Below are 22,630 nucleotides of genomic sequence, written 5' to 3' on the forward strand. Positions count from 1 at the left end.
GAATGAGATGCACAAACTTCCCCTTTGTTGTGTTTCCATCCATCCTTTCTTTATCCGAGAACAACATTTCGTATTTAAATAGGGAATCATACAGTGATGGGACAAAACAACACAAAACAGGAAAGAAAACACATACAAACATCCTTAAAAACATCTTGCACTTGCACGACAAGATATAAAAATAAGGGAAAAAACAAGGAAGAACACTTAACTAATCTGAAACAGTTGAGCATCCATTTTACAGAAAGCCTCGAGTTCCCAGGGCTCACTGATTGCCTGGCTGAGGTTTGATGACGAACAATAGAGGGAGGGAGAAGACGGTGTAGCGTCAGCCTCTGGAAAACTCTTTGCAATTACAGCCCCACAGGATGTAAATTGTAAGTTTTTCCAGACAGTCTGGCTATCAGCGTGTAGAGACTGGTTGAGTGTAGTCAGGCAAAAACAACAACACGGAGAATGACGTAGCAGCTTCACAGTTCTCATGTAACCCTCCTCATTGACCTCTCACACCCCCAAACTCACTGGAACTGAACATCAGCTTTGTCAGTCTTTGTTATTTGGAAAGGACATGCAGTGTCAAACAGCCAATCAGGTACACACAATCATCAAAAAACAAAAGAAGAAAGAGCAGCATGCCATTGCAAATGATGTGAGCAAACACCTTTGCAAATGTGTTCAGTGTTACACAAGAAAACATGACAAAGAGCCCAACTAGCATGTTAGACCTGACACTACGTCAAAGACTGAGCTTAAAGTAGAAAAATCTGTATAAATAGTAATTACTCAACTTAAAAATATATTAAAATATTCACTGAAAAAATTCTGAGAGACTGTTTCTGTGAGGCAAAGTTGAAAAATGTGGAAACCATGAGTGAGGCCACGTTAGTTTCTGCCTCCAGTAGTGAAATTGATGCCCAGGTGTAGTCAGTATTAACTGGGTGTTTCCCTCTAAAGAAATAAGTGTAAGGGTCAGACTCGCTGAAAACAGACGCACACGGACGACACTGAAACGTTCAGTCTTAGCTCACCCACACTGAAGTACATTCACACACAAAGTGCAAGAGAGTGCCAGTAAAACAGCTATTGGAGCAGTGCTTCCCAAAAGCATCACTTTGGTCCATGAGTCACATCTACTTTCCAAGGTGCGTTCATCTCCTGTCCATCCAAAGCGTTGCTGAGACAGTCCTATCCTTTCAGCTCTTCCTCTGCATGCGACGACTGCTGCGTCTTTCTCATTCCACACCGCTTCCAGCAGCGTGCAGGTTAACCAGTGTCACATTTCTCCTCTTGCCTTTGGAAACACAAATTTCTTCGCCCGGGATGGGGCGATCGGTTGATCAGCTGACATCTGGCTTGCATGCCTGTGCACTCGAAAGAAGAAGGTGCACTTTGCCTCGCAGGAAGTTGACGTGGACCTGAAGCAGCTCTGTTGCTAAGGACACCCTCCATGTTCCCTCAAGGTCTGTTGCATTTGCTGGTGGTGTAAATTCCTGAAAGAGAATACAAAGAAACATGATGTGACCCCTGAGTCATGACACACACTGTTCTTACGACAGGAGTTTGTCCTTCAGGACAGTTTAGACCTGAATGTCTCGTGACTGTGCTTCGTTTGTCTGTTGCCAAAGAAAGAGTCTCTATTTCACTTCAATGCAGTAAGTGAGACCATCTTAGAAACAAATACACTGGCTCTAATCATCAAGTACATACCTTTCCCCACATTTTCCAGTGCCAGATTTTTTAACAGTAATATTATTTTTTATATGGTTTATGCTAAATGTTCCAAGTAGCAATGATAAGAATAAAACATGCCATCACTCTTCTGCAATGTCTTTTCCTAATCTTGCCTATCACATGTCCAGAGGCGTAGATGTGCTGGAACACACTGTACTGATGCTCCACCACTTTTTCCCCCAAATGACAAAATTCGAGCCAATATTCACAGCTGGCTCGATTGGTTGAAATTCAGTTATCACAGTTATTAAGACAGACAACAACAAAAAATGTGGGGTCAAAGTTGTGATCGTGGTATTTAGGGCTAGATTTACTAACATCTGCACAGGTGCAAAAACTTCTTTTCACATCAAAAATCCTGTTTACCAAAGAGCATTCACAAAGATGGACCATAGGAGTGGGAGGCCTCACAGTGCACTAATTTTTATATAAAGATGCAGTCTGTTTCAATATTCAACTACTAAGAGCCGCACAAATTAGGGGCTCCAAAATTAGTGCAGCCAATGACAGTCAAGTGATGTCCTAGTAACAGTAATATTGTGGAGGCTCAGGTTTTACACATCTGTTTCTCTATGAAAACAGTGTAGCACGTAAGATGAATGAAAGGAGGCTGAATGTTTATGATATGAGGGATAACTCCTCTGACATTGCTGGGGACTCTGTGTGGGGTTCAGAGGTCTGAGACTCAGGTGGAGCACAGGAGAGCTGCGTTATTAAAACTATCAAACTGTATAAACCTGAAATCTGTGTGTAAACAGCTGATTTGTGCAATGTGTAGAACAGAAAACATTTACTGTCGGATCCCAGTGTGTCTGTGTGTTAATGAAGATAACGTTACTGTGCCAGGTACTATCATGCCCTTTTTTTGCTGCAGGCTGTAATAAATAAATGTAGTATTATGTAGTTTAAGACTCAAACATTAATAGTGACACACTAACAAAGTCACATTAACAGCTGTGTGTAAATATTTTAATTATGTATCAATATTCAGGTAGAAATGCAACCAAAAGCCTGAAAGTTCAGCTCAGTCCATTCTGCTTGGCTTCATTCACATATTAACATCATTACTGAAGAGCAGGAGGGGACTTGGCTCTAAACGTGCAGTATGAGAACACGGGGAAGTGACAGGACAAAATTTGGGGGATTGCACTCACAGCTGGAGCCATCTCCCAAAGTACCAGTTACTCACTCGTTCATTGAACACAAATCACATTAACTGTGACAACTCAACAACACGCGCTTTTTTTTAACTGTTAAATTTAGTGTTGAACTGCGTGCCACAAACCTCAGTATGTCACATTTGCATATTATCCTAAAATTTTGTGTTCTGAGAGGGAAACTCCAAAAGTAGCTTTTTAAGCACCCAAAGATGTTTTACTTTGGTGCAGACTGTTAGTAAATCTGGTCTGTGCAAACCACAAATCATTTAATATCAGTTTCTTTTTCTTCTGCTCTCAAATCTGTAATATACTACTGACCTTGTAGTACCATATCACCCCATTAGAGCACTTCGCTCTCGCACTGCAGGCTTACTTGTTGTTCCTAGAGTATTTAAAAGTAGAATGGGAGGGAGAGCCTTCAATTTTCAGGCCCCTCTTCTGTGGAACCAGCTTCCAGTTTGGATTCAGGAGACAGACACTATCTCTACTTTTAAGATTAGGCTTAAAACTTTCCTTTTTGCTAAAGCACATAGTTAGGGCTGGACCAGGTGACCCTGAATCCTCCCTTAGTTATGCTGCAATAGGTGTAGGCTGCTGGGGGATTCCCATGATGCATTGAGTTTTTCCTTTTCAGTCACCTTTCTCACTCAACATGTGTTAATAGACCTCTCTGCTGAATCACACTTGTTATTAATCTCTGTCTCTCTTCCACAGCATGTCTTTATCCTGTCTTCCTTCTCTCTCCCCAACCGGTCGCAGCAGATGGCCCCGCCCCTCCCTGAGCCTGGTTCTGCCGGAGGTTTCTTCCTTTTAAAAGGGAGTTTTTTCTTCCCACTGTCGCCAAAGTGCTTGCTCATAGTAGACACATATGATTGTTGGGATTTTCTCTGCATGTATTATTGCAGGGTCTACCTTACAATATAAAGCGCTATGAGGCGACTGTTGTTGTGATTTGGCGCTATACAAATAAAACTGAATTGAACTGAATTGAATATCCACTACTGAAACGTCAAATTGCTGCAGTTCTGTAACTCTGATATTATCTTTGTAAATGCATGCAGTAGAATTCAAAATTCACCAGAGAATAGGTGAGGGAGAGAGATGGCATCATAGTTAGAGAGTGCATGGGCATCTATCCCACAGGAAGTAATGTGAAAAGAGAGAGTAGATGTGTCCAGGGAAGAGAGAGCAGTGAGCCACAAGTAAGGAGTGATAAGCATGGTTAGACAGAAGACTTCATATATTTTTAAAGTCAGTTTGATCACTTTTGCTCAGTTATAGTTGAATAATGGTCATAAACTCAGAAAGAGCTTTAGAAGCAGATTACTCAAACGTGCCTGACTGATGTGCTCCACTACTAAAACAAATAGCACTGCACCTCTGCACATGCCTGATCCGACTAAATTAGCTGACTGCTTTCAAAATCCACTATCACAGCTTATACTGCTCATTAAAGAGGGCCTAAATGGGCAACGATCAGATATCGAAACAAGATCCCCTTTGGTTGTGAACCAAATATTGCACATTTTGGCACCTGACCATGACCATTTGCCCATGTACACAGTGACAACACAGTGATGTTTGCTGGGCAACTGCTGAGCTGTTATTCCTGAATTACTACCTGGGATGCTTCTCTAACTCACCTGGATGTTGAGACTACGCAGCACAGCGTTGATGCTGAGCAGGTTTCTGATGGTGTTGTCTATGTGACTGTGCATTGCTGTGTTGGTGACCGACGTCTGTAGCGTGTTGAAGGACTGTTGTAACAACCATAAGCCAGTCTGCACCTCCTGGGCTTGCTCCAGTGCCTTGCAAAAAAATAAACAGAGGGCAGGATTTAAAGACTAGAACAAACGAAGCCAGTAATAATGATCAGATTAGAAATGAACAGGTACTACAGCTTCGCCCACAGGTCTACTGAATTTGATAGCTGATCTAAATCTGCTGCTTAACATCCAGCTGTCATCAGTGATTACTTACATTTTTCTTCTCCCATACATCAAAGTCTACTGTAGTCTGGGGGACGGTGACAGACTGGGACAGGCCACAGCCTTCTCTACATGACTTCTGCAAAAAGAGAGAGAGAGTATTGATGACTTCAGCAGACAAAGGGTCTTTAGAGGACAACATAAAGCAACCTTCAGCTGCTCTCAGGTTTTAATGCATGCATACATTTTCCTCTCACCATAGCACCTTCTGCGTCTCGTGCTTCCTGTATGAAATGGTTCAGGACCCTCAGGTCACAAATTGGCCTCAGTGGGGATGACAAGCCTGGCTGGGTCCAGTCCAAAACTAACAACAGCAAGGCAAGCAGTCCTGCTTATCAGACACAACGGACACACAAACACATTTCATCAAACTCTGGCGATGGTTCGATACCACTTCACATGTCCAGTACCAGCACTGAAACTGAGTTTCTTCTGAGCTGAAACCACGTTTTACCTTTTCATTAACAACTAATGCTTTTTCTCTGGAAGCATACCTTAGTTTTCCAACCATTCACTGTGTTACTAATGATAAATCTGTCTTTATTGCATGTTGCAGTTAAGCCTTTACATGATTTTTATGCTGACATCAATCAGATTTTTCTCTACCATCCATATATACATCTTCAAGTTAACAGCATGGCTTGGTGCATAATTTGCACTTATAAGAGGGCAACAGCTGTGAGAGAAAGTGTCATAATACGGAATAATATAAGTTTAGTTTAAGACATAACAGCCATATTATAATCATGGCAGTCAGGAGGACTTCAGACATATAAGGGATAAGCATAGTCAAATATAAGCATAATCTAAACTTTTGTGTATGACACCACAATGTGCAGGAGATATGCACACCAACAGTTAAGCATGGTTCATTATTTCACTAACATTTTAAAATGTCTTTCTCATGCTGACTCTGCAGGTCACCCCTCAGGGAAAGAGCTGTGAAGCTGGTAATTTTCCATTTGTTTTACTTCTCTGCTTGTTTGTAGCTCAACTTTGACCATTCTTACATGACATGCTTCACATCAAAAGAATATTTTATTTAGGGGAACAGTGCAAAGATGGGCTTCTTGATGTTTCTGTGCATCGGTCTAACCAGCATGAGCAAACAGATAGAAACCTAAATCCAGACCGATACAAAATATAAAGCAATCTAGTTCATAGAGCATCCTAACGTAACCAGACGAACCAAAAAGTTCAGGCTCTGATGCCAATGGCTGGGAAATGTGGGAAACCTTACAAAGAAGCAAGCAGAGCAAATGTTCTACATAGTCTTAAAATAACACTTCTGCCCAGGTCAGGTCCATCATTCTGAAAACAAATTATAGGAAAAAATAAAGTATCTTAGTAAGATACTGTACCTCAGTGCTCCTTGGTACTGGTACTTCAACTGTCTGTAACTCTACTGGAAGGATTGGATTGATCTACCAAACTATGTCGTCTCATTTGATGTTTGATCGTCGTCTAGCACGCCAGCCCAAACTCTACCATAGGTGTTCGACTGGGTTAAGAGCTGGTGCCTACAAAGGTCACAGCAGATGATTTACAGAGATCTGCTGAGGGAACAAGTGGACCTAAACTATGCAAGCAAAGGGGTTCTTCAGACAAAGTCATTCTACCAAGTTATAAAATTGTGTGGACCATTTTAAATACACAACTACAGAAGAGACATCAGCTAAAAGAAACTGCACTCAAATACTGAAGAGCACAAAACAATCGGTTTATTTGTTGTCACACTTAATTCAGACCCCTGCTGTCCTGTGACCTGTGTACAGTGCAAGAACATGTGAGGCCAGAGGACTGTATCAGTTAGCCAACAAAAGCCTTTCTAGGAATAGTGTACCTAACTTTGATGCATTACCACTGACTGAGCTGCTCAGTCTTAGTATTTGATGCATTACTGTTTAAGCTGTGTCACCACAGCATGATTCAGCAAATGAAACCATGTGATCTGCTGCATTATGAACAGAAACCTGCAGACACCATGACAGTGCAGGAATGACCTTGTTTAATCCTTGCTGTAACAGGGTATTTCTACAGCTGGGACATTAGTCAGCTGTGTTTCTAACTTTTTCCCATGAGCATAAAAGAAACTTGTCACATTCATAGAAATCAAACCACATTCTGAACTCTAACGATACACTTGGAAATCTCGAGGGTCATGTGGGCATCAGCCTTGTTCCTCTGTGCCACATGTTGAATGCGCTCTTTCACAGCAGCCTGGCTGTGTGACGCAAAAGCATGACAGAAAATACAGATGATTTTCCCAGGCAGATGGGGCCGATACGGGTCACATTAAGTTCTCAGACCTCCTAAGAACTAGCACAAATTGAGATGGTTTCCAATATTAGATGAATCATTTTGGAAGTGATAACACAAGAGAAAACATCAAGAAGAGGTCAACAGCCCCATCCAGTTCACCTCTACGCCTCCTGTCTTCCTCGTTGGCAGTGACATGAGAATTGTCAGTGGCACATCTGCTTCTATATAACTGGAATCTGGGCTTTTTTACCCTCAGTGACAGAAAGTTTCATTGTTATTTGAAAAATAACAACATATAGTTACCAGTAGAGTCTTTGATAAAATAACATATGCAAGTTTGAGAGGCAAACTGGTCTCCCGTTTTTTTTTTTGTTTTTTTTTTCATCCGATCTGGCATTTGTTAGTGTGTGTGACTCAGCTTGAGGGTTATCAGCGACCTTTTCAACTCCACCACTGCCTACGTGAGAATTCATCAATCTAAAAAGTGTACGCACATGCATCCACTCTCGACTTTCTCACCACGATGGTGGAATTTGCGGCCCAGGACTGCGGCCAGACTGGAAGTTAACAGCTTCGTCTGCCAACGGCTGCCAAAACCATGTTGCTATTTTAAATTGAAATCAGCAGTCCACAAGTGGCAGTACTTTGGATAATGGCAAACTTCAGGCCAGGTATGTGACAGATGCTTTGCAAAGGTTACCGGCCGACTTAAAGTTGGCACTTTTGATATGCGTTATTCTATCTAACTCTCACAAACACGTGCAAAAAGACCACAGCATTTTAGATGGCACACAGGGCTGATAAGGAGATCCTATTTAAAACACATATCACCAGTGGAATGGTTGCTGCTGAATGCTTTGCAGTCTTCTACTTTGAACAGGTCTTCCACATGATAAAGTGCAGAGTTGTAAATAGGTAGCTATCAGATGACACGGGTCTGACATAATTTCCTGTTCTGCTGGAATCCCTTATAGCGGTCACCCTTTGATAACCCTTTGCTCTTTTCTGCTGACTTAAGTATGCGATGACTGTGCCAGAAAGCACAGATTCAGCTTGCATGTTTGAAAATTTTCCAGTATGCTGTGTCACGCTAGAGAAACGCAATGCAGATGGATTTCCCCAGTGGACGAGACAAAAAAAGTCCTCAATACTCAGCACCTCATGTAGAGCAGCGATTTCCATTAACTGCTTCATCAGCAGACTTTTTTTTGTCATAATCATGCATATTCACTCCATCATACATTTGTTCCACCACATACACGTTTTTTGGCTTTATTTCATTTTTAAATGTTAGGATCTTAAATCATCAAGAGCGTCTAGGTGTATTACAGTCTTAAAGCACGGTTCAACGTAAAATTACTTTACAGGGAGTAAAACAGAAGAAAAATGGCAATCCTGTAGCACATGTAGTTTGTCACAGATCCTTTGGAAAACCCGGAAAAAGTAGCAACTTATCTCCAGATGCTTAAATCCCAAACCCCAGAACCAATATTCTTCCATACAGGATAAGCTGTACACCGAGAAGCCTAAATGCAAGCATCCATGTGTCATCAGCGTGATGAGCGTGTTCAAAAATGCACAGCACAGAGACTGCTGTGGCACGCAGGTCATGCACACCAAGCGTTGCACCAAAATAGAAATCTCACACGCGCTCTTACCTCTACCTGTTTTCTGCAACATTCGCAAACAGGTGCAGCATCTTTAAAACACATCGTGAAACAACTAAACACACGCGCAGGCGTCACGATTCAGGTTCCGTCCAACAGATCCAATACGCCACCAAGTGCGCTGGTCTCTGCGCGAATCCCGACCAGCGTGCAGGTCCGTGTAAAAAAAATAGGTCCATGCAGTCACCTTCCACACTTTGCATCACCGCTGTGCTTTGGCAAAACCTTTTATTTACCTCCCCCAAGGATATAGTGATAACGTGATAGCCCGCAAGAACGACTACGCGCCTTTCTACGTACCGCGGTGACATTAAACATCAACCCACCATGCAGTGACTCATTGCGTAAAGAGTGAAAATAGAGTAACTAGTAAAGCCAGAGTACAGAGAAAAAAACATGAAGGCATGCCCATAACTCACTGGGAAACTCCATAGCGGCATCCGCATAGCCCCTCACAGGGTCCTCGCGGTTTGGCCCATAGGTCCGTCTATTGCCCATTAATTGGAAACGAAGCTCTTTTGTGGATCTCTTGTGCACTTATCCGGTAGGTGTTTCTAAAAAGTGATGCCGTTTGATTTTTTTTATTGATGACTTTGAAAATATAGTTGCATTGTTTTAGTGATGACAATATAAGCCGCTCCTCCCTTAAGGCAAAATGTTTTCTTTCATTGTTATCCAAATAATAGCCCCATCGGTGTTTAGATAACAAAAAGTAAATAATGCCTCAAAAAAAAGCCGCGCAGACACTTCCCATTCATTGTCTGGGTGCTTTCAGAAACGCTCATTAGAATATTTTTATTGCCGAAAATGACAATGAGGTTCGTCTACTAAAGAAAACTTCAGAAATGCTTCCGTTTGTTTTCTCTTTCTTTGTTTTATATGCCGTTTTTCATTAAAAAAGCATAGATGTTTTGAGGTGGAGTTTGGTAAAGAGGGACGGTTTTTTGGAAAGTCTACATACATTAGCAGCTTCTTTTTAACCCCCAAAAGTTACGTTTTCTTAAACGACTTCTCTTTTGTTGTATGTTAATATGTTTTTTCGGGTCTGTGTTTTTATGTTTCACAGCTGTACAGGTGATCCTCACATAGACACTCTGTGCCCACCAGCCTGTGATCAGGTAAACTGGGTCATGTGTAAAATGGGCTGTTAAAAATTTATCAAAGACAAACTTTGAACAAATAAAGCAAAAAGTTTATTTAAAATTTAGAACTCAGGAGAATAGTGTTTGTGTTTATATTTTATGTAGAAATGTATTATTAATGTATTTTGGGGCTTTGTTATTTTCCATTGCTCTGTAATAAAGGATATTTGGTTTCACTTAACTTTCCCGTTTCTTCATATTCCTCTGCTCTTCTCATCCCATCTTCTAGCCACTGATTGTATTTCCTGTCTGAAGTGACATCCTGTCTCTGTTTTGTGCCTTTCCCCCCCTTTTTTAACATTTCTTCCCTCCGGAAGAAAAAAAGAGATAGGCTTTTTTCTTTTTTTTAAAATTCCATCTACCTTATCCTCTAGCCTGTCTAAACTGAGAAGCAAGGTGCAACCTGGATAGGCTGCAAGTTAATTGCTGTTTCTTAAGTTATTACAGAAAATATGTAATTTGACCCCCAAATTATGCATTATTTATCCAAGAAGTTACCATAGCATAACAAAACACATTTAGAAGGATTTTATTCATTATAAAGATAAAAAAAAAGAAGCAAAAAAAAACATATAGAAAGTCAATTTTGGCATTGTGTCAGACTGTTTAATAGTAGTGTTCTGTGGATATGAATGTAGATCTTTAAGACAGCAATCACCAAATGAACTTTATAATAGTATTCCAGGTGTGGTCCAGGTGTCCTTCAGCTCTCACTATGAATTGCAGCATATCTTCACATAAAGTAAATGCTTCTGAAGAATACTCCTTTCATTTAGATTTTCACAGTTCTGGTGCTTGCTGTATAGGAAAACTGGAAGCACCACGGCTCAGTGGGAGGACAATTTTCTTTTCCTTGGTGCAAAAGACAACTAAAAGACAAAAGGTTTTTGTTTTCACTCTCCTCAACATGGTAATTCTTTGTATTCAACAGCTCCTCCTATAGCATGTGTCTAATACGTCACACATTGCAGTCACTTTGTCACTCTGTCTGGCTCTGCCTGTAATCAAAGCATATGGCTTGGGAGAGTACATGGAAGCCTGCAGAGACATGGTGACTGGAAAGACTGACCTTCCCCTGTCAGCATTCCACAGCGTCGCTGCTTTCACCTTCTGACATGTACCCTCCTGTCCAAATGAGGAAACCACTGAAACTTTCAAGTGGGGCACAACCAAGTCTTTCCTACTGTTTCCATAAACGTGCCTTCTTTTTCAGCTTTGTTATCTCTGCGTTTCATGATGCTGCAATTTATCTTGTATCTCGGAGATGGCTGATAGCTATGCTGAGAGTGAAAGCATTTTTTGCCATTTTTGAAGGTAATGTAGCTGCTACGAGTTGAGTGACAGGAAGGACAACACTAATGCTCTCATTCTTATAAGATGAGGATCTCTCATAGTTAACATCTGCAACATCAGGCACATTCTTCTGTCAGTTTCATTAACCAGTAGCAACTAGAAAACTAGAAGGTTTTCTACCAATGTGAGAGTATGACGGGAGTAAGCATGCACAGTACCATGAAAAAGATATCACGTAAACCTGTTGTGCAAGCTTTTATATATTTCTCCTCTATGATATTCAGACGATCACCTGCCAACATCAGAACAAATTTTACAACCTAACAGTTTGACACATATCAAACGTATTGCATGAATCTTCCCTCCACTGTGTTTGGCAAATCATTACTGGTTCTATTACTACGAGATTCATTAGGTCAAGCACTTGTTATACATCGTTTACAGAATCAAGGAAGCTCTTTAGGAAGGCATGTTCTCACTGTGCACATCTTGTAACCTCCCAATTGGTAGACAATGTAGTACATAGCTCACAGGAAGGTATAACTTTCAACACCCCCAACTTCCCACAACCAGTGACATGCATCCTCAAATGTTACAACTTGCACTCATTCAGGAGGAAATTCTGAATGTCCTTCACGTCACTGTAAAAACAAACAAACACACATAGAAAAAGAGAGACCAGACTTAAATGCTGAAATGGCATTTAAGTGATTTTGGTGCTCTTCTCATAGACCTTTGTACAAGTTCTAGCTTTACATTCAGCAGGTTGTCCTTAACTGTGATGAGTTGGAGACTCTTAGCTGCCATTTTCAAATTGATGATTCTCAATGGAGAACTTTCGCTCTTTCCACCCAAGAAGCCTCGCCTCGTCTCGTGGAACTAGAAAAGTTTTGGAACTTTATAAACGATTTCCCCTTTGGTATAATAAAATTCTCTCTTTTCTTGGTTTTTGAGACAGCTTAATTTTTTTTACTATGTTTAAAACTAGTTCTGTTTAATCAAGTGCACAATGACCTTAGTGTTATTTAGTCATTTAAGCTACTTATTTTCTAATTATTGCTTTACAAAGTCTGTTAGCATGTGTTAACCTGAACTTACATTAAATATGCAAAAAATTTACAAAGATTTGATGCATTTCTCTCTCCAGTAGAGTTCAGAGACTAGATAAAAAATAGTCAACTGTAGCAACCATCACAAACCTCTAAAAATTGGAAAATAAAATCTCTATGAACAGTGTTAACCTTGAACATTACTTAATTAGGAAGGTATCTGTGTCTTTAAAAAGCTTAGGTTAATAGGTTGTGGTCATGGTGGGGTTAGAACCTGCAACAGCATAATAGTATCTCAAGTAAAATATGTTCTGAATGATGCACCATTCACAACAAACTTTACTTGAGATACTACTATGCTGGAGCAGGAACACCATTTAAAATCACAACACATTCAAATTAATTAAGTTGTAACCCCACCATGACCACAACCTATTTACAGTTTCACTGAACTACATACAAAAACATAAATCAAAACTGACCCAGGCACATGGAAGAGCAATCTCATCTATCATCTAAACAAAGCATCTGCTACAGGAAGATGAAGGCTATTTAAAGGAAAGTGTGAGTGTTGGAGTTCATTCATGATATTCTTAGAATAGTTTTCATTCAATATGACTTCCTCATGAGACAACGAAACAATCAGAAGTAGGACAAACATTAGGAACCAGAATGGCATTACTAATTCTGTGCACAAAAATGAATTTAATCAGTTTACTAAATAAGTTCCAATTGATATTATGTCATGTAAATTGTAACCATTCAGCTCAATGCAGGTCTGTTAAAAATGTTATGCAGCACTCATTCTCTGCACTTCAGTCACGGGTATTTATGTCCAGTGCCCTCATGGTGACAGTCCCTTTGGAGCCAGAGTATAGGAAATATATTGAAATTTCCTGGAAGTCCCCTCTGTGTGTCATAAAGGAAGATGGTGTCCTTCAGGGGCCACATGAAACAGCTCCATCAGACAGGAAGTGAAGGTATGTTTGCATATGTATGTATTATCATAAGCCAACAATGCAATGTTAAGTGACACATACAGCTTTACTCACAAATACTTGGAAACCCTGATAAGTCACCAAGCTTACATACCCCCACGCTTACCGTTGCAAAATCCTATGTAAGCTGCACATATAACACACACACACACACACACACACACACACACACACACACACACACACACACACACACACACACACAGAAGTTAATAACCAGATATTAACTATGACCAGAGATTCACTACAACAGTCATGACTGTCCTGATGTCAGTAAATAAAAAAATAATATTAAAAAAGTTGTTTAGATCAATTTACTTTTAATCAATAGCCAAGAAAAACAATTGGAACATTTCTGCATTTGTTCCTTTCCTAAACATGCAACATCTAAAACACCAGCTGGAGGACAAGTATGAACTTAAAACAACCTGATTACAATGTATTTCAGGTATTTTTGTAAGTTCATAGATATAACTCTAGACCCAGATTCTGAGTCAGCTTTAATTGTACATGTCAATGCAGTGCTAAACTGAAGCCAGTGCTGACAACTGTGCTGCACTGTTTGCTCAAAGGGCTGTTTGCTTATGTCTGGGCCAACATGAGAGAGAGAGAGGAGAGGGAGACAAGGTACGTGCTGCGAGCCATGCTTCATGATCAGAGCAGAGGATTGGGGTGGGAGGTGAGGGATGTGTGGGGAATGCGGGGGCAGGGGTGTCCAGTCTCAGTGACTCCTGGTTTGGAATGGGACACAGTTATTGAATTTAGGATGACTTGGAGGAGGGGAGATGTAAAGTTGGGATGAACCCAATTGCACTTTCCTTGTGCCATGACAAGGGGTGAGGCCAACATGCTGGGGGAACTGCAGGAGACGCTGTGCCGTACTTTATAGGAGACAGCCAAAGAGCACAGCTGTTAGCTTGTGTGTGTCTGTGTGTGTGTGTGTGTGTGTGTGTGTGTGTGTGTGTGTGTGTGTGTGTGTGTGTGTGTGTGTGTGTTTCACTTTCTATCTAGGTTTTTGGCTTGGAGCCAGCTAGGTCTATTCCTCTGGCGCGCCACAAGACAGGAAACTGACATAAAAGAATAGGGAAACTCACCGTGAGCGACACAGGAGCCAAGGCAGGAGCCAAGACAGTGGTCACTGACAAAGTCAGAAGTTATTGTTTCAGGTTACAGGCATATACTGTGACAAGAACCGTATGTTACTGAAGTTATTGTGATTCCATTGTAACCGCCACAAGTTTGGAAGGAGTCCCGGGACAGGGATTTCATGAGTGGAACTGATGCCTTGACCTAATGCTGTCATTTAACCTCCAGTGGAACTCCGTGCTAGTAAACAAGCAACACTGTGGTCACTTACAGATATTCATTTGCACTGAATGCTCCTCCTGCAAATAAAGGGGGATACCTGTAATGGGAGCCGATTTGACCTACTAGCCAGAATTGGGCTAACAGGATAAGCTTGTGTGAACACCTGTGCTGAGCCTCCTCTAGATGCAAAGACCAATTTTATTGTTCCAGTGTAGCCAGTGTGGACAATGAATATGTACTTCAATGTTTCAGTCCAGAAGGCTGCTCATGAATGCAGACACACTTTTTAAAAAGCTAATTTAAAGCTCTTATGCTGAATGCATACAGTCCAGTATCAAGAAAGCTGCAATCCTTAAACTGAGGAAGAGACTGGAAACTATCATTTCAGGTGTGATGCAACATCATGAGAAACCTAAACTGCATACTCTGTAACTAACTCTGTGCACTGAAATGCACCTAATTTAATTAAGTTCTTTGAAATGAAGTTAATACATTAGATAAATCAGTTGTGTTACTCTAATGTATTAACTTCATTTCAAAGAACTTAATTAAATTAGGTGTTACCAATTGAAATAATTCAATTAAGTTGGTTCACCTATTTTCTTTTTTCAGTGTGTTTTAGCTCCTAAGATTTTCCCTATTATCTTTTGTATAATTCTCTGAAAGCATCACCACTTATTTTCCTTACATTTAGTCCTCTTCCTGTTGCCCATCTGCCCTCTTTGGTATTTCTTCTGACCTAAGTGCCCCTAGTCACACTCCCTCTTATCTATTGGCCACTCATCACTTGTCATTTCCGCTTAATGCCCTTTTCCCTCTTTAGGACGTCCTCCCTGCCATTTCACTGACTCGCTGGCCCTGTATGGCCTGAGATTTAGGTTTTGCATTCCACCTCAGCCTCTGTCTTTCATTTACATTCTTCACTGTGCTGCTGTTCAATGAGCACACGTTTAACTTTGACTCTTAGTTTTTCTGGTAAAAGCAGTGGTTCCCAACCTTTTTTGCGCCACAGACCGGTTTAATGTCAGACAATATTTTCACGGACCGGCCTTTAAGGTGTCGCGGATAAATACAACAAAATAAAATGATACGACCGAGACAGAAACTGTGGTATTTTGTAAATATGATAATAATCGCGAATTCACTGTGTAATTGTTTAACTTTTTTAGCAGCGTCCTCCTGAAATGTGCCAACAACATTGAGAGTAACTTCCTCCTCTCTGCCCCTTAATGCTCTCTGGTCGCTATGGTAACGCAACAATATTTCTTTCAAAATAAGACATACAACTACAACATGGGAAAAGACCCAGGGAAACTGAGTTAACGATAAAAAACCTTAAAACCATCATTTTTACACCCGAGCCTCAACTCTCGCGGCCTGGTACCGGTCCATGGCCCAGGGGTTGACTTACAACACCATAAGCCTAAAACCATCCAACTTTAATTGATAATCTCATGGCTCTCGGATACATGTACAGTCTAAAGTCGCCAACATTTTCCAAAACAAAGCACTCCCTTAAATTTGCTTACCACCTATCCAGGCCAGTGGACACGGCTGTAACCCTCATTTTGTATTAGGTCTTTGAACAGATTCGGTCAATACAGCTCATAAAGCATCTTGTGAGACTGACAGAAGATATCTGAGTGTATATTAAGCTATAGCCCAGATTTTGTGATACCAGATAGCATAATGTCATCTGAGCTCCAACTGAACGAAAGGATAACAGCCAGAAAGCACATCTTTGACAAAAGTAAAGGGAGTTTTGGGGTATGCATGCATTTGCTAACTAACTTAATTACTACATTAATTTAAATCCAGTAACCTACAGCAGAGGTTTCTAACCTTTGTCATCCAAGTCCCCCCACAGATGGACTTGAGTGGCCTTTTATCCTTAAAAAAATATTATTTGATCTCATTTAAAATGCATTTTAAAACTCACTTTTAAACATGATCTTAGCCATTCATTGGCTGCTTTTACTGCTATCTGTTACTATCAGCTTTTCCCTACCTATTATGAATTCATTTGAGCTACTTCCAAACCCCTTTTAGTCTGCCTCTCAGTACTAGTGTACTTCTGCGCCTGGTTGGGAATGGCTTCCCTCCACACTAAAAGATGCCTATCATTCTGGACATCACGCTGCTTTTGAACATTCAGGTCACTGTCTGGTTCATGTCTTCTCATCATACAAACAAAGACTGAAATCTGCTTAACCTGTGTATAAAACACTGATAAGATGGACCAACAAGGCAAAGAAGGAACTTCAAGTTTGCTTTGACTACACAGACTAGGTCATCTTTGATCCTGCAGCCACTGACCCCTATGAGGTGACTGACACTGTGACCTTACATATCAGCTTTCGTGAGGATGTGTGCATTCTCACTACAATGAGACGTGTCTACCACAGTGACAAGCTATGGTCTCCTGAGCTGAAGGTCATCCATGAGGTCAAGGAAGAGGCCCACAGAAGACAATGCAATCTGAGCAGCTACGCAAAGCTCCTGTGCCAAGCCATAAAACTGGAAAACAGCTAGACTGAAGCATTTTTGACAACTGGTCAAAACTGTCCTTTTCTAACATTTAAATTAGTCACTGACCTCAGAGTGTTTTACGACAGGTTTGATATGTCCATCCAAAGATGAAGATGCAGCAAACATTAAGCTGTAACACACTTTCAAACATCTGGAGTCTCCAACAGACTCAATTAGCACAGCTGCCCTCCACATCTGCTTCCTCTTTACAGTATTTTTACCCCATACATGACTCCTCTGTACAGCTTCTGAAGTTGACCAGTGACAACGTGTCTTTCAACGAGACAGCGTATAGTAAGATAACATCAAAAAACAAATGTTAGTTAGAGAAATGCTAAGAAAGATGCCAGAGAGAGTTCAGATTGTGATGAAGAAAATAGTCATGTAAGTTATTGACTTTCAAGCTCATTAGATTGGTCTCTGTCTTATATGGTGTTTACACTTGTTTCCCAAAGTTTAATAAATCGCTGCACCTATTTCCCATTTTCCTAGCTAAACATAAAAAGAGGGGTTGCTCAAGACTTTTGCACAGTGCTGTTGAGCACGGGTGTCCAACTCCAGGCCTCGAGGGGCGGTGTCCTGCAGGTTTTAGATCTCACCCTGGGTCAACACACCTGAATCAAATGATTACTTCATTACCAGGCCTCTGGAGAACTTCAAGACATGTTGAGGAGATAATTTAGGCATATAAATCAGCTGTGTTGTATCAAGGACACATCTAAAACCTGCAGGACACCGGCCCTCGAGGCCTGGAGTTGGACACCCCTGCATTATGGTATTTCATGAGAACAAGCAAGGCAAGAAGAGCTTGCCTCTGCTTCTCACATTAATAAGATTTGTTAATTTGTCTATTGTCAGGAAAAAAAATAGATTATTGATGGTTATAGAAAACACAGCTCCAAAAAGACTGCTCTGGGTATACATTTTTACAATCAAATTAATTGAGAAATAGGAAAACCACAACATTATCAATGTTATTCATTGTTCAGCTCCTTAAGTTTGTGTCTCAAGAGTCCCTGTACCTGCCTAATTGTGCAGCTGAAAAAAGGGGTTTTCGGTGATTAACAGATAGTCTTTCCACTTAAAGTGTTGCAAGGTGTGAACAGGGCCAACTGTCCTGTCAGCCTCGTCCTTTGTTTCTGTCAAAAAAACGTACAACTCTTGGAGACATGAACTTATTTACATTAATCTGAAGGTTAAAAATGTCACCTTAATGTCTAAATAGGCACACTGGCAAGTGTTGACAGCAATCCTAATAGTCTGAAATGGAATCACATTAATGAATATTTGAATATTTCTGGTGACGGCCCTTAAAGCAATAACGTAAACCCAATGTTTTAGAAAGCAAGCTTGACCTCATACATTACATCACCTGATGTACAGTCCAATCTCATACTTACCACATCTTTCTCCATCACTGTTGTGGGCATGTCTGAATGAAGCTGTGAATAAAATTAAGGTAATGGGGACCTGTCTAACTGCTGTCACTTTAACAAATTCATGAACACACCAATAGTACAGATACCATATTGCATTTAGAACAACTGGTAAAAATAACCTCAACGACTGTGATAGATTGTTTGTAAAGGGATGTCCAACCTGTCTCCAGCTGAGTCGTGTGTCACCAGCAGACAGGTTAGAGCAGCATTCACACAGATCACTGTCTCCCTCTGTCGTACGCTAGCTGAACAAAAGACACATGCTTACCTTTAGATGTGAAACTACACCTTTAAAAGTACATCTCTCATCAGTGGATGTGACCTGAGATGAAACTGAAACTGACAAGTATGAAGACATGAAACTGAAATGTTTAAAATTTTGGAAGCCTAACCTGAAGATGGGCCTGTGAAAGAAGCAGGCTTTTTTCAAAGTGGCCATAAGATGGCAGCTGATGAACATCTTTAAACAGAAAAATTAATTAAGCACACTAGTCCAATATTTAACGTTTTCTGCACAGACAGATTTTTGTAATTTAACCTCTGTACATCACCTCAGTGGATTTTAAATCAAACAGTAAAGATGTGACTGAAGTGCAGACTTTCAATTTTACTGGGTTTAAAAAAAAAATTACAATTTTAGTACACAGTCCTCTATTTTCAGAGATTTCACTTATTAAAGAGAATCCTTATATTTAAATCGGTGTTAGTTTGTGCTGTTAATGTTCAGTCTCTGATGGAGGTTTGTGTATAAAAATCGCTGGAACTATAACACTTTTATAAAACTCTTTGAATCGAAGCAGAAAGTTTGCACTTCAGTCAAATATTAATTGACTAAATCCAAAGTGGTGGGGTAGAGAGAGAAAAATACAAAAACTGCCAATTGTCCAACAAATTATAAAACAATCTGTATGAGATCAATTAAAGTCACTAATGTGAAATGCTTGACAAACAACAGATTACATATTAGGTTCTGTTCAATTAGATGCTGTTACCTGCTCCTCAGATTTGCAAAAATGGTGAGCTTGGATACTCAGTGGGAGCAAGATAACACAGTCTGTGATCTTGCTCCCTATGTTAGAATGTAGATGGAGAGGCTGGCAGTAAACTGTCCGTAAGACATCTGTAATGCAGGAGGACTGTATCAAACTTGGACATGATGTGTTTCGTGTACTGTTCAAAAATGACCACAACTGTATTGAGTTTTTTCTTATAGTCAAAAGAAAATACTCACCGCTGATTTGTGATAAACCTGTAGCTTTGCAAGGAGAGAGGGTCAGGCTTCAGTGTAGCTACGCAAGAGTCGACACATACAGTGACAGGAGGGTGCATCAGGGCCTCCACTCTGGCTTCTAAAAGCACTGCTTCCCCCTGCTGATACACTGTGGAACTACAGAGAGAAGTGCACACATCTGTGGAATAACAGATGTTTTCTTTCCAGTGCCTGCTTCATTTAGACTCCACATACAAACAACATCGCCAAACTAGAGAATGAATAAGACTTCAGTTTAACCTGCCGTGATATGAAGGGAGAAGTGCTGCAGTCCAAAGACACTGACCGTGCATGTCATTGGTACCCAGGTTGGGCTTAGTGGTTCTCTACTTAGTTTTGCACAAAAATTACACAGAGGTTATGCCAGTGTTTATCATCATATAAACACACAGATGTTGAACTCAGTTTGATCTGGACAAGTTTCATTTTACTGTTAACTGTTTGAACCCTGCACTGTTGGTTTTCTATTCTAATCATTCAGCTTTTACTTTTACTCCACTGAAGTGACCATCTTCGCCTATTTTGCCAGTGATGCAATTTGTACTATTAGCCAACAATTTTAAATGTTTTTTTCAGCCATTTCAGCTGTTTACAATTTAACTACTAGCTATAGTAACATAATTGATCAATTATGTAAATACTCCTAAAAAAAACACATTTAACAGTATACAATAATACGTTACATTATTCATACTTTTAGCGAGCCATATGATTTGCCCCCTTTCCCTTATCAATTATAGTAATTTATCTTCCTTTTAGATGCCATTTTCTGCCTTTTATCGGTTACGTTGAATTCAAACTTGCTCTTTTAATCCTTTAACTGTACCAGTTGAGCTAATTTTCGGACAGGATTGTGTCAATTAGCTAAGAGTTTTTCCTCTACTCATTGGAACATTATTGTTACATGTAGCTTTGGTTGATGGTCTATCTGAATTCTTTTATGAAGCCGCTTTTCTTACACTGGACTCAGTCCCACATTCTCGTAGCCCTGCAGAGATAACCATTTCAGCTTCAGACACCGCTTCCTTTGGTCTGCAGGAGCTTTCCTGGGACAAGTTTTCTCCAAGCTGAAAACACTGAGGACTGAACGGGATACGTCTGTCCTGGGAAAACTGATGCTTCTCGGCTATTCTCGCTTTGTTTTCGCCGCATTGCATTTAAAGTCCGCGGCTTTCAAGAGTTTCTACATTATTTTTTATCGGCAAAACGCAGATATACCGAAACTGCGAAAATGTAGGCGACACCGGTGTATTTTCCCAGGGTAGCCATTGCCAAAGGGAAAACCCAAGGCCTGAGTAATTAACGTGGTTATACACAGATGTACTGCGCCGTGCTCTCGCGCGCTGGACCGTGGATTCTACTTTCAAAGACTGTGGGGGGAAATACATTCCCTGTTATAAAACCGCACAAAGCTATTAATTCTGTTGCGTTCACAAACATTTTTATTGACGTTATACTTAATAAAAAACAGGTGCTACATTAAGCAATTTTGTTTTGGTGACCCTTTTTTTTTCTTGTCAACACACTGCATCCTAATTCTATTTTATCAGCACACATATCTATGTGGAAAATCAATATTAATTTCAAGATGAAGATATTTTCGCACACTCGAATATTTGTTTGTTTAGTAGTAGCAGTCGTACAGTAATTTCACTTTCACACAATTAAAACCGGTGACTTTTTGTGTTTGGAAACAAAATGAAACGAAAAGACCGAAAGGCTCCTGAGGGCATAACTGTGAGTGGAACCAATGTCAAGACGGAACTCAGTTACTCCTCTTAGTGTTCCGTAGGGATAGTTATTGTAGCTGTACTTAGTAAGTGTCGGATGTTTTGAAACTGCTGACGAGTGTTTGAATGCTATATCTGTTTGTAAAAAAAAAAAAGAAAAGAAAGAAAGAAAGAAAAGAGAAAACATGGATAAAAAGTCCGTACCAGCGCCGTCAGAGGAAGAGATTGACTGGGGAGGAAGTGGAGCTGGTTGGAGCAAAAATTTACAAAAGGACAAAACTTTATTGAAGAATGTGCACACTGGTCTTCCTAATCCAACTTCGGATGCTATAAAATGTTCTCTAATAAAAGGAGACTATCTCTACTTCCACTATGGATGTGATGGGCAGGATGACAGAGGCTGGGGATGTGGCTACAGGACCGTTCAAACGCTGTCTTCGTGGATTTGTCATAACTGCTCTCCGCCTAAGAACCACAGCAGGCCGGTACCAAGCCTCCCAGAAATCCAGCAAGCGTTGGTAACAATGGGGGACAAAACACACTCCTTCTCAGGCTCCAGGGAGTGGATAGGGACATTTGAAGGCTCTCTAGTCCTCGACCATTTCTACGACGTTCCCTGCAAAGTGGTGCATGTTAGAGGCGGAGGGGCCGAGCTGGAGCATGTCGCAGTGGCTGAGCTCCATCAGCACTTTGAGAAGCATAGCTCTCCAGTGATGATGGGAGGAGACAGAGACAACTCCTCAAAGGGGGTATTGGGGGTGTGGACCGGGGATAAGGGGAGCTATTTGCTGGTTCTCGACCCTCACTACTGTGGATGTGAGCTGGACAGGACAGAGCTGCAGAGGAGAGGATGGGTGGCATGGAAAAGAGTATCATCTCTGGATCAGTCTTCATTTTATAATCTGTGTCTGCCACAGACAGCAAGACTGCTAAATGTGTTTTAGACATTCAGTATGGATGTTTCAAAATGAGCTGCAGTGCCATCCTGTGGTTAAACTTATTAAAAGCTTTTGAAGAGCAGCGGCACCAATCGAATTTGTTGTGTTTTTATTTTTTAGTGGAAA

The 22,630-nt window shown here is 40.6% G+C and overlaps 2 protein-coding genes and 1 pseudogene across 3 annotated transcripts; 1 reads left to right on the forward strand and 2 right to left on the reverse strand.

The window, feature by feature from the left end:
• Positions 1-27: 27 nt before the first annotated feature.
• epoa (erythropoietin a) lies at positions 28-9,667 on the reverse strand. Of its 2 annotated transcripts, none has more exons than XM_039609373.1 (5): positions 9,228-9,667; positions 5,077-5,207; positions 4,872-4,958; positions 4,535-4,699; positions 28-1,490 (listed from the first exon to the last, which is right to left on the reverse strand). In XM_039609373.1, exons 1-5 carry the CDS (start codon positions 9,304-9,306, stop codon positions 1,338-1,340), a joined length of 615 nt encoding a protein of 204 aa, XP_039465307.1. In that variant the 5' UTR covers positions 9,307-9,667; the 3' UTR covers positions 28-1,337. The 2 variants fall into 2 exon arrangements, with proteins under 2 accessions (XP_039465307.1, XP_031592582.1); XM_031736722.2 differs by lacking the exon at positions 9,228-9,667 and adding an exon at positions 8,800-9,017.
• Positions 9,668-19,565: 9,898 nt separating this feature from the next.
• On the reverse strand, positions 19,566-21,224 carry LOC116317833 (annotated as a pseudogene).
• A 415-nt stretch (positions 21,225-21,639) lies between these two features.
• ufsp1 (UFM1-specific peptidase 1 (non-functional)) lies at positions 21,640-22,614 on the forward strand. Its single transcript, XM_031736720.2, has one exon. The coding sequence runs from the start codon at positions 21,752-21,754 to the stop codon at positions 22,508-22,510; it is 759 nt and encodes a 252-aa protein (XP_031592580.1). The 5' UTR covers positions 21,640-21,751; the 3' UTR covers positions 22,511-22,614.
• Positions 22,615-22,630: the final 16 nt, after the last annotated feature.

The sequence above is a fragment of the Oreochromis aureus genome, linkage group 3 (genome assembly GCF_013358895.1).
Source record: "Oreochromis aureus strain Israel breed Guangdong linkage group 3, ZZ_aureus, whole genome shotgun sequence".
NCBI lineage: Eukaryota > Metazoa > Chordata > Actinopteri > Cichliformes > Cichlidae > Oreochromis > Oreochromis aureus.

Excerpts from the sequence above, each read along its gene's own strand:
- epoa (XM_039609373.1), bottom strand. The coding sequence starts at position 9,306 with ATGGGCAATAGACGGACCTATGGGCCAAACCGCGAGGACCCTGTGAGG. Across the intron at positions 4,959-5,076 it reads GAGACGCAGAAGGTGCTATG|AAGTCATGTAGAGAAGGCTG; the intron begins GTGAGAGGAAAA and ends CTCTTTTTGCAG. Across the intron at positions 4,700-4,871 it reads ATGTATGGGAGAAGAAAAAT|GCACTGGAGCAAGCCCAGGA; the intron begins GTAAGTAATCAC and ends TTTTTTTGCAAG.
- ufsp1 (XM_031736720.2), top strand. The coding sequence starts at position 21,752 with ATGGATAAAAAGTCCGTACCAGCGCCGTCAGAGGAAGAGATTGACTGG.